This window comes from Triticum urartu, unplaced genomic scaffold, assembly GCF_003073215.2.
Source record: "Triticum urartu cultivar G1812 unplaced genomic scaffold, Tu2.1 TuUngrouped_contig_6971, whole genome shotgun sequence".
Lineage (NCBI taxonomy): Eukaryota > Viridiplantae > Streptophyta > Magnoliopsida > Poales > Poaceae > Triticum > Triticum urartu.
In genome coordinates this window covers 4,540-16,631 of record NW_024117776.1, presented here as the reverse complement: position 1 = coordinate 16,631, position 12,092 = coordinate 4,540, and the positions used below count along the sequence as shown (strand labels likewise).

The 12,092-nt window shown below is 42.2% G+C and overlaps 1 protein-coding gene across 1 annotated transcript; it reads right to left on the bottom strand.

Moving 5' to 3' along the window:
- Positions 1–1,571: 1,571 nt before the first annotated feature.
- On the bottom strand, positions 1,572–7,108 carry LOC125531340 (heavy metal-associated isoprenylated plant protein 39-like). Its single transcript, XM_048695754.1, has 3 exons — positions 6,984–7,108; positions 6,759–6,831; positions 1,572–6,680 (listed from the first exon to the last, which is right to left on the bottom strand). Exons 1-3 carry the CDS (start codon positions 6,996–6,998, stop codon positions 6,424–6,426), a joined length of 345 nt encoding a protein of 114 aa, XP_048551711.1. The 5' UTR covers positions 6,999–7,108; the 3' UTR covers positions 1,572–6,423.
- Between the last annotated feature and the right edge of the window lie 4,984 nt (positions 7,109–12,092).

The window sequence follows — 12,092 nt, the reverse complement described above, 5'->3', positions numbered from 1 at the left end:
ACAATCAATGATTGGAAACAATTTATGGTCAGTCGTAGGGAGGTACTTGGAAGAAACATTGTGCGACGTGCAAGAATTGAAGACAGGATAATCTCCATTCTCCATAATGGAGAGTCAGGGCCTATCTTGTTTTATGCTATTTTACCTAAGAGAGTGTAGTAGGTCCTATTAGAGAGGAGTAGGTCCGATACAATGTGTTATTATGTGGTACAATGTGTTAGAGTTGATGATGATGATGAGGAGGAGTTGTGATTATGACTAGTGACCAACTTGCTATATGATGTCTTATTGACGAAAATAATGATCATGAGGAGGTGTTATATGACAATGATGTATTATGATGATAAGTTATTAATGATATGATGATGATGATGTAATAATTCATTATGATATAATAACTCATTATGATGGAAAAACAATCTCTAAATTGCTATGTATGAAAACTTGTATAAAGATATATGAATACAACATGAAATAAAAAAGAAATAGAATCGGAATAATAGTAGTAGCGCGGGCTGCGAGAAGCGCTACTACTAAGTGGATGTACCAGTAGCGTGGGTAGACCCACGCTACTGCTAACCGTTATCTGTAGAGTCGTAGCAGTAGCGCTGTCACCCGCGTTGCTAGTAGGCCAAAAAATCGCGCTACTGCTAGGATTTTCCCTAGTAGTGATCCCCGCCCCTCAATAGAGTAAAAAACCACGGGGACGCGGGTTTCAGGCCCCCGTTGCCATCCTGAGGCCAAGAGGTGTTTTAAGTTTCGTGCGGACCAACTTTTTGTTGCGGCCCAGCCAACCAAACAGGCTGATTTCTTCTCCCATGGCCTGGCTGTGGGTAATGCGACTAACCAAATGTTTCATACAAATTACTAATTAAGGAGTACTCTTTGCAAAAAACACTCCACTTTTGCAAGTCGCGACAAGTGGCACACATGCAGCGCGCCACTTGTCGCAACCTGAGAGTTTTCCCTTTTTCATAGATCCGTTTATTTAGAACATTTTATCTTTTAAACCATGCATTCAAATCTCGAACCGTTTTCACCATTGGATTCCTTGCATCGAGATCTTCAAAACTAGATCTCATGTTGATAGGTTTTGACGAACTTTTTTTTTTCACGAAAAAAACCGCATGAAAAAAACCGGGCGAAAAAACAGAACCGGAAGCACGGTTTTTTTCCCTTTTAGAAAGAGGCACACCTGTGCCTCTCGCAAAATCACAACCGTGCCTCTCGTGGAAGCAAAACCGTAACTCTCGTGGAAGAAAAAAAAACAAAAAACGCTTTTTTTTCGTTTCCGAGAGACACGGCCGTGACTCTCGCGAAAGCACTACCATGCCTCTCGCAAAAGCAAAACCGTGACTCTCGTGAAAGAAAAAATAACAGAAAACACGTTTTTTTTTCTTTCTGAGAGGCATGGCCGTGACTCTCGCGAAAGCACAACCGTGCCTCTCGTAGAAGCAAAACTGTGACTCTCATGAAAGAAAAAAAATAGAAAACGCGTTTTGTTTTTCCCTTTCTGAGAGGCACGGCCGTGAATCTCGCGAAAGCACAACCGTGCCTCTCGCGGAAGCAAAACCGTGACTCTCGCGAAAGAAAAAAAACAGAAAATGCATTTTTGTTTGTTTCCGAAAGGCACGGCCGTGACTCTCGGTAAAGCATAACCGTGCCTCTCGCAGAAAAAAACCGTAACTTCCGCGGGAAAAAGAAAGAAATGTGTTTTTTTCGCGCAAACATTTTTTTCCGATTTTTTTATCGAAAAGCTAAGGAAGACAGGGGGAAACAAAAATATCGAAAAACCCCTGAAAAAAGAACGTTTAAAAAGCCGAAAATGCACGCGGAAAATAAAAAAAACAAAATCCGGAGGAAGCGTCCAAAGCGTGACACGTGGCGAATAGCTGAGAGCGCGCCAAGTGCCGCTGATCGTTGCGAGGCTCGCGAAGGAGGTGCTCCTTAACTAGTTGCTCCGGCGTCTCATAAGTGATCACCAGTTTGCAACCTTTTATAAACTTTTCTCTATATGGGCCAGACTATATGGGGTGCCTCAGAACCTCCATCCCGAAGATGGTTATGTGGAAGTTGGATCTCTGGTGTAGATATGGCAAGTTTAGAGAGAATGACTTGACTAGGATCCTAGCTGAACTCAATGATGATCCTTCCATGTTTCGTATCAAGCTGAGTTACAGCCATCTAAAGAAAGTTTGAGTTACAATATATAGTAAATTCCAGTTTTTGCCACATTTTACCTCATTTAGTGTTTTCCCCAATTTTCGCTAAATACCGGCCATTTGGCCAGAACTGTTGCTGCAATTTTTGCTAAATACGATAGGCTCCCATGGTGCTAAGGATAGCAGCTGAGGGTTGTGTTTTGGCTCCAGTTTCTGTAGTCTTCTGGCAGGAAGAGGTATATATGTTTAAAGACGAATATTGCCAAAGATGAGAAACAACCCGAATTTTTAAACGTGCAGCTGTGTTGGGTCGTCGTCTTGAGCGCATGCTCATGTCCGTCAATTTCCTTCCCGACATGTGGTTAATACAAAGTGCAATTAAGTCAACCCAATCATAGAGTCCACAAAGAGGATTAACACGCATGAAAAGCACATGGTCCCCGACGTATCCGTGTACCATCCCATCCCTTGAGTTTCTCAGCAAGATATCACGTGCATGCATTTAGTGCGTGTTTCAAATTTTTAAAAAGCTATAACTTTTGAACCGAGTATAAAAGTTAAGATCCGCTTTCACCGCTAGGTTCCTGGCGACGAGCCCTTTAAAACTAGATCTCATATGAGTATGTTTTGACTAACGTTTTTAGCAACTTTGGATACTACAGAAGCAACTTTAGTGTTATAGGAAAGCAACTTCTAATTAGTCTGTGTAGTATGAATGCCTATCATCGAAAATTCCTTCAAAGTTGATTACCATACTACCAGGTTAATTAGATTCACATCTAAGTTTTCTACCATAACTAGCAAGTATTCTACCATAACTAGTTTCGCCTCCAAGTTGATAGTATTATACGCAACTTAGTTTCTGAGGTAGGCTACCAATATCCTAAGTTGTGTGCCATGACTAACGAGTAGCTTAACATCATCCTAAGTTGCCCATATATGGAAGGATTCATCCACTATAGTACGTTGATCTTTCACGAACTCGTCCGACCAACTATATGAACCCAACAATGACATAAGATGCATTAATTTCATTACAAGAAAATTCTAAAAGGATATAACTTTCAAACTGCGTGTTGGAATTATGATCTGTTTTCATCGTTGGGTTTCTCGTGATGAACTCTTCAAAACTAGATCCCATATGAATATGGTTTGATTCTTTTTAAAGCAACGTTGATGCTAGATGAGACAACTTAAGTGCTAAATTGGAGCAACTTTGATGCTAGATGAAGTGCATTGTGTGTATTAGTGATTCACCTACTAGCATACTAATAGTTGTGTGCAATAGTCTAATAGATGGTTACCATGGTTGCTAAGTTGCATACATCAAGAACTAAGTTGTCGATAGTTTAGTTGCCTACGATACTGTGAAAGTTGCTTACCGCAGAGTGGAAAATTTCCTAACATGGCTTCTAAGCTGCCTGCCTCAGAAACCAAGTTGCCTATATTGCTATGAAGTTGCCTACACACCCCAATTGCCTAAATAGTATGAAAGTTGTCCATCAAGGGACCGAAGTTTCCTACAATGTTGAAAAGTTTTTGTGGGTTATAAGTTGTCTATCATGATTCCAAATTTCAAAACTATGTGGAGATGGATGGTGTGATAGCCTTATTCTTTCCTTTTCTTGGGGAGTGCGTGTGGGTGTTGGCTAGCCAAGTCGTGGATGTTGGTTGGTTGCATAAGTAGTGACATATGATAAGTTGCATAGCGAGTGATGAGAAGTTTCATAGGGGCGGATCAGACAGTTTCCCACAAGCCTACACAAGTTGTTCATAATTTTTGCATGAGTCGCCCATGAAAATTATTGAAATCTCCAGATATAATGATGGAAAATACACATGAGTTGCTTGTTGAATGCACTGGAGTTGCACAAAAACACCCCAAAAGTTGCTAACTTTTTTTGTCTGATATTCGGGTTGCATAACGATCTTAAAATGCCAGTCATCCGAGCATCGTCGATAGGTAACTTCATAGTGTTTTAGATAACTTAGGAAAAACACAATGATAAGCAGCTTCACAATTGTAGGCAACTAATTTGCAAAGTTAGACAACTAAGCAGTAATGATACGTAACTAATTATCAATAGCAGGTAACTGGACATCAATGGTTGGTCAATTTCATAGTATTGTAGGCAACTGGGCATCACTGATAGGCAACTGAATATCCATGGTAGGCAACTGAGCAACCATGGTAGGCCAGTTGTGATAATTTTAGCAAAATTCATTGATACACATAGTGCAATGAAGTTACTTATATGTAGCACTAAAGGTGCCTCATATTTTTGTGTGATTTTCTAATTTTTACACAAACCAACCTAATAGATAGTCCTACTAGGCTAAAAATGAAGTTGCTTTCCTATAGCACTAAAGTTGCCTCTATCGTACCCAAAGTTGCCTTGAAAAAAAGTTGCCCAATCCTCATGAATAGAAACCATGTATCCAGTTGCCCACAATCATCCATACAGTTGTCTAAAACCATGTATCCAGTTGCTCAATCCTTATGAACAGAAACATTACGAAGACCATAATTTGGCTTATATGTAAAGGTTTTAGATACCTTTCGATTTTGTGTTGTGGAGATGTGTCAAGAACTTATCTCCTCGGGATGGGATCCCTTGATATGATCGTAAATACTTGGCAAATAATCATAGAGGGGGAGCGGTATGGAGCTGGTCATGGGGACGTAACTAAAACCGTGAAGTGTTTTTAGTGGATTAAATTTATCTGTGAAATCTACAAAAATGAACATGTGTATGTTGTTTATCCCTTTTTCAGGCGCCATGGTTGCCCGCAATCACCTACACAGTTGCCTAAAACTAACTATCTAGTTGCCCACAATTAACCATACAATTTGCCTAAAACCATGTATCCAGTTGCCCAATCCTCATGAAAAGAAAACTGGTCAGGTTTACTAGCTGGAGATATGAGGCACATGACTACGTGTGTGTGTGTGTGCACGCGCGCACATGTGTGTGTGTTTTCTCATCTGCTACTGCCTATGTGCCCAAGGAAAACTGTGGAGTTCTTCATGCATGGACTACACACGAGTTGCCAGGTGAGCTTAGTCTTTTCTACATCTAGTCGCTTTATCTATATACCAGGTCAGACTGGGGCTACATACGAGTTGTCTGATAAATACATTGTAGTTGCACCAAAACACCCCAAATGTTATTGGCTTTTTTAAGTACAACTCAAGTGCATATATGTCACGTAGTTGTTTTTCTTTTCTACCCCCAATAGGCTCTGTTGGGTGAACATAGTCTTTTCTACATGTGTCTGTGTTTATCAATATAGGAAGTTGTTGTTGTCACCTCCTTATTGCAACGGAAATGGTTGGCTCAGTGGGGACAATGTCTCCCCCTTGGCGCGTCATCTAGTTGTGAACATCGTGTTTGCTCAGGAGCAGCGGAGAGGGCATCATCAGACAACGGTCATAGGTTGACGGCTAGATTAGCATCTCCATTTGTAGTGTGGACTCTTTGTCCATTGCGGGGACCTTAATTAGGAGGGGCGGATTTTGCTCCTCTTTTCATCTGAGGAGACGTGATCTGACTTGATTCGGAGGGAGCAATGGACGCTGAGGGGCTCTGAGAACGCCCCCTCGTCGTTTGGAGAATTTCGGACATACATACTTGTTTGGACAAATTAGATGACCGTCATTGGTTAAAAGTGTCTAGAGAGGCCGATCCCGACATTTGGGGTGATTTGGTGATCCGCGTTGGAGTTGTCCTTATGATAAGCGACTTAGAGGTGTAGCTAGTCAATTGGTAGTCATGGTACCAACTTACAAAGATCATCCGCTCATAGGTAGTCATACTACCGAAAAAATGAGTTGCTTTCCTGTAACACTAAAGTTGCCTCAATAGCACACAAAGTTGCTCGGAAAAAAAGTTTGTCGAAACCTGCTCATATGGGATCTAGTTTTGAAGAACTCGTCGCGAGAAACCCAACGGTAAAAACTTTTTAAAGTTTTTGATCCCAGAATAAATGCAGGTGGGATATATAACGTGAGCACATGGGACAAGTCGTTTTCCTTTTCTAGGTGTTCCTGTGGGACGCGTGGGTGCTCTTTCCTATTATGAGAGAACGCTCGCTCCCCCGACCGGGCGCTCGGGCGCCGACTAGTCGCGTCTGAGAAACAATGCTCTGTTTTTATGTTTTTGTGTTTCATAATATACTTGAGTAAGAACGTTTTTGACATTAGTGTAATGTCAAAAATGTTTTTATATTATGGGACAAAGGGAATAGAAAGCAAAATATGCTAGTAGTAATCGTACAGTACCTTGAAAACTACTCCATGGCCACCACGACCAATTATGCGCTCCTCGGAGAAATTGTTTGTGATATGGTTCAAGAACTCGTATGTAATTTCGTTCGTCTCCATGACGGGCTCGACGGCGACGATCTCAGCGTTCGGAAACAACTTCTTCCGCAGCCTGCCCAGGACATCGACGGGGTTAACCACGCCGACGACCGTGATCTTCCCATGCTTCGTGTTCACAGAAATCACCTCGATACCTGAGGCCCGTACGTTGTTGTCCACGTCAGAAACGGATTCACAAACAAAACTGGAAAGAAGAGAAGTTGTAGTAGTACCACGGAGAGTAGAGAGTGCTTTGATCGCCTTCCTGCTCTGGCTGTCGTCTACCTCAACCTTCACCACGATCTTCTGCAATCGTCAGAGAACAAAACGAGATGAGCAAAGTCTGCAATCCTTCCTTAGAGAACAGAGCGAGATGAGCAACCGAGGCCTGCAAATCAGCATCTACAGGGCATGCAACAACTACAAATGAATCAGCAAGAGTTCTCAGCTATAATCACCTTCCTGGCAGCCATCAAGTCAAAGCCAACGGGGGTAGAGAGAGAGAGAGAGAGAGAGAGAGAGAGAGAGAGAGAGAGGAAAGGAGAAGGCAAAATAGATCTGAGTCGGCCGAAGGGAGATCCAAAATCCTGCTCGACTGGAAGAGTACTAGTACAAGGAGTCAATTATTGGCAAGCAAAATATCTTGGTGGCCGTGACATCGCTATCTCCCATCTGCTGCGCTGTGGTTTGCCCTCGCACACTCATACTGTGGGGTCCGTTGTTAGCCGAATCAGACCAGAAACTTCCCATCTATTCATCTTATCATGGCAATACAGCGAATACCAGAAATAATAAAAATTACATCCAGATTCGTAGACCACCTAGCGACGACTACAAGCATTCAAGCGAGCCAAAGGCGCACTGCCGTCATCACCCCTCCCTCGCCGGAGTCGGGAACAACTTTTTGTAGTAGACAGTCGGAAAGTCGTCGTAAGGCCCCATAGGACTAACGCATCAGAACAGCAACAGTCGCCGATGAAGATAAGCTTAGATCAGAAGAATCCAACCTGAAGACACATGAACAAAGACGAATAAAGACATGATCCAAGCAGATCACCAATGACAACCACCGACCGAATCCCGTGAGATCCGCCAGATACACACCTCCACACGCTCTTCGATGATGCTAGACGCACCACCGGGATGGGGGCTAGGCGGGGAGAATCTTATTTCATGTTCAAGAAACCGCCGCCGTCTTGTCTTCCCGAGCAGGACCGAAACCCTAACAAAATTTGAAGAAGCACCAAAAAATGGAGCCCTCCCACCGGCAAATACCGAGACCACACCAAACTTGTTTCCGTGGAGTATCTAAGTTCTGTACCCACCCCCATTCTTCTCAGGGCCGGCCCTGGGGCATGGGCGACGGGGCGACGGCCCAGGGCCCAGGCGAGGGGGGGGGGCACATGATGGAGTATATACATATACTATAGCCCAGCAAAAAGCAAGTTAAAAATTACAAAAGAATTAAATAAAAGAAATAGGATGGCCCATGGTAGGCGGCCCAGATATAGCTAGTGATCGCTGATCAGGCCTGTCGCTGATGGATACGCGTAGGCGAAGCCGAAGCAGCGCCGTGACTCACGCCCGTCGTCCTTCTCGCTCGCTCCGTCGCTCGGCGCCGTCGCCCTGCCCTCGCCTCGCCGGCTAGCCGTTGCCGCCACACAGCAATCTGGCAGGCAGGCGGCAGCCCGGCCAATCAGCCATCCGGCATCCGGCACCGACTGGAAGTCAAGAAGTCAAGAAGTACGGCAATACGGCAAGAAGTACGCATCCCTGTCCATCCCCAAACCTCAATTTGACAATCTCAGTAGCAGGTTATTTATTCTTTATTTAGTATGTACGCATTGTAATCCAATCTATCAATTTTTTGTCATTCTATGTAACATGTCTAGGGTTCCAATCATCTGATCTATAAATTTCTAATTTTTTGTATGCTCTTTTGATCTTTTCTTCATGATTTTAAGACATTAGCCTGCCATGTTACCTAAGAAGAAGCAATTGTCGGGTGCTGAAAAAAGGAGGAAAAAGGAAGAAAGTGATCTAAAAATTCTAGCACTGAAGGGTTCTTTGAATAACTACTTTACATCTTCAAGCAATGTTGATGTCAGTGAAGAACAAGGGCAAGAAACTACTTCTGAGCATGCAAATCCAGATGTTGAGGTGAATGAAGATGGTGCGAGCACAGGGGAGCAAATAAATTTTGAAGCTGATGCTGACAGTACAATGGAGGAAGAAAATTTGCAGCCTTTGTCTAATGATGAACAGGAAGATTCCCTTTCATTTATTTTTGATCCAAGAACATGGGAAGTTCTTGACAATAGCAAAAGGGATATTTTAATTGAGAAGGGACCTATTAGAGTACCGGATCTGGAGTTCGAGAAGGACACCATTGGTAGACACTTTTCATATGCTTTTTACTCCAGGAAGTTAAGTAATGGTGAGTTTGTTGACAGAAAGTGGTTGGTTTACCACAAAGGTGCAAACAAAGTATATTGTTTTTGTTGCAAGTTGTTCAAATCAAAACTGAGCAAGTCTATGCTGGCATCTGATGGATTGAATGACTGGAAGCGTTTGAGTGCGCGTCTCAAAGATCATGAGAACAGTGTTGATCATTTAACAAACATGAATACATGGAATGAAGTTAGGTTGAGACTAAGCAAAAATCAGACAATTGATGATGATATGCAAAGGGGGATTGCAAAGGAGAAGGAGCGTTGGAGAAAAGTTCTAGTAAGAATAGTTTCAACTATGAAGTTTCCTGCAAAACGTACTTTGGCTTTTCGTGGATCAAATGAGAAGTTGTATCAAGATAATAATGGTAATTTTTTGGGCACGATTGAAATGATTGCTGAATTTGATCCTGTTATGCAAGAACACATCCGGCGTATTCAAAATAGTGAAATCCATCATCACTATCTTGGACACAAAATCCAGAACGAGTTGATCTCAATTCTTGCTAATGCCGTGAGAAATGTAATTTTAAAGATCATCAAAGATGCCAAGTATTTTTCAGTTATTCTGGATTGTACCCCGGATGTGAGCCATGAAGAACAAATGACTCTCATTGTGCGTTGTGTCAATATGTCGAGCAACCTTCCGAGAGTGGAGGAGTTTTTCCTAGAGTTCCTAAAGGTTGAGGACACATCGGGGTTGGGGCTTTTGAAGGTATTGATGGATACATTGAGTTCTTTTGATTTGAATGCTGCTGATGTGAGAGGTCAAGGTTATGACAATGGTTCCAACATGAAAGGACAATACCAAGGTGTTCAGAGTCGCTTCCTTAAAGAAAACCCCAAAGCATTGTATATGCCATGTGCATGTCATAGTTTGAATCTCACTCTTTGTGATATGGCAAAATCTTGCAAACAGGCTATTACATTCTTTGGTATTATACAACGGATATACGTGTTGTTTTCACGTTCTACTAAAAGGTGGAAGATTTTACTTGACAATCTTCCAAAAGGCACAAAACTAACTCTCAAGCCTTTGTCCAGTACTCGTTGGGAGAGTCGAATAAAGAGTGTGCAACCTATCAGGTACCAAACTATCCATGTAATTTCAGCTTTGAAGGAATTGGAGGAGACTTCTACTAATGACCCAGCAGCTGTAAGTGATGCTCAATCTTTGGTCAGTGCACTTGAGAATTTTGAAACTTTAGTTGGCATGGTTATCTGGCATGATGTTCTGTTCTCTGTAAATATGCTGAGCCAAAAGTTGCAGGAAAAGATGGTGTGCATTGATGCTACTATAAAACACATTGACGAGGTCATATTATATTTTAAGAAGTATAAAGATGAAGGCTTTCAAGCTAGTATTGAGATAGCAAAAGCCATTGCATCTGATATGGACATAGAGCCAGAATTTCCTTCAAAACGTCAACGGAAAAGAAAGAGGCATCATGATGAAATCAATGATCAAGAAGAAGAAATACAATTGTCAGCTATGGAATCCTTCAGAGTTAATTACTTTCTAGTCATCGTTGACAATGCAATTCTTTTATTGACCAGTCGCTTTGATCACTTGAAGAAATTTGAAAGGGTGTTTGGTTTCTTATTCAATTTAAAAAATCTGAAGTCCTTGGATGATAGCAAACTACAGGAATGTTGCGCTACTTTTGCAAAAGCTTTTTCTGATGATAAATCATCTGATGTTGATCTTCATGATTTTGTCTCAGAGTTAAAAGTGTTGCAGGTAACTTTGCCAGATGGTTTGATGTCAGCGCTTGAGATTCTTCACTTTTGTTATTGCTGTAGATTGCTATCCAAATGTCTCTGTTGCCTATTGGATCCTCTTAACAGTGCCTGTGACTGTAGCCTCAGCTGAAAGAAGTTTCTCTAAACTGAAACTACTGGAAAATTATTTGAGGTCAACTATGTTGCAAGATAGATTGAATGGCCTGGCTATGTGCTGCATTGAGAAGGATATCTTGAACAATGTTGATCTTGATTGTGCCCTTAATGACTTCGCATCAAGAAATGCCCGAAGAAACTTTTTTTTGAAGCACTGAAGTATTATTGTTGTCGATGGAGTCAGTCTAATTTCATTCTTATTTGAGGTAATCATGTCATGTTAGTTTCATTTTGCTATCTTTTTAGTACCATTGTTTTTTATGGAGTCGGTTCGAATTTGGTTATTATTGTTCTCGATGGAGTCGTTTGAATTATTATACTCATACTTAAAACTAAAGATGTGTGATTGAAAGTTACTTTTAATAAGTTATATATATAACACACGCATACATATATATTGTCTTAGGACTTAGAACATAAGGGCCCACGTCGTCGAGTTCGCCTAGAGCCTTCCGAAACACAGGGCCGGCCCTGATTCTTCTTCCCAATACTAATTACCCAACCATAGAAATATCTTGCTGGTTGGCGCCTCCACCACACGTGGACTAGCAATTACGTAATCGCGATAAATGTTGTGTTGATTTGCCCGATGGATACCTATTGGACATAGAACCCATGGACATGAGCATGAATATGATGGTACCCGGGTATAGGTATACGCCCATGGTATGACTATAAAATTATTGGTACCGGCACCATACCCTACTAGGAGAAAAGTCCGGTGGAGGCTCTCTCCATCCAGCTGTGTGTGTGTGGAGCACGAACGTTTTTTCTCAAATTAGAACATGATCGCATTTATTGGGTGACTGGACTGGAGCACGTGACGGGAGAACCCCGAGGTACCCAAAAAGGAAGCTGAACGCGGGGACACCACACGGAGCGTGCGAAAGTTCAACGCGAGCACGTAGGCTAAGAGCATGTTCAACAGACGCACTACATAAGTCGCGTGCTGGAAAAATTGTCTACAAAGCACGTGCAATTAAAACTAGCGCTTTAGCAGCCGTGCTAATATCTGCGCGCGGTAAACAAGATTCGGCGTATTGAAGAAAACGGCATCGCCCGCTGCATATTTGGTGGGCCTGCTCGCCCGCGCTGTAAAATCTGAACTGCTGCAGGTGAGATCGCCAGATTGGGCGTTATATTTTTATAACGCCGGCTGAAGCAAGCGTCTTGCTGCACACAAAAAAGGCTATTTCCGCGCTATAAAAATAATTTTAC

Excerpts from the sequence above, each read along its gene's own strand:
- LOC125531340 (XM_048695754.1), bottom strand. Across the intron at positions 6,681-6,758 it reads AGCACTCTCTACTCTCCGTG|GTATCGAGGTGATTTCTGTG; the intron begins GTACTACTACAA and ends TACGGGCCTCAG.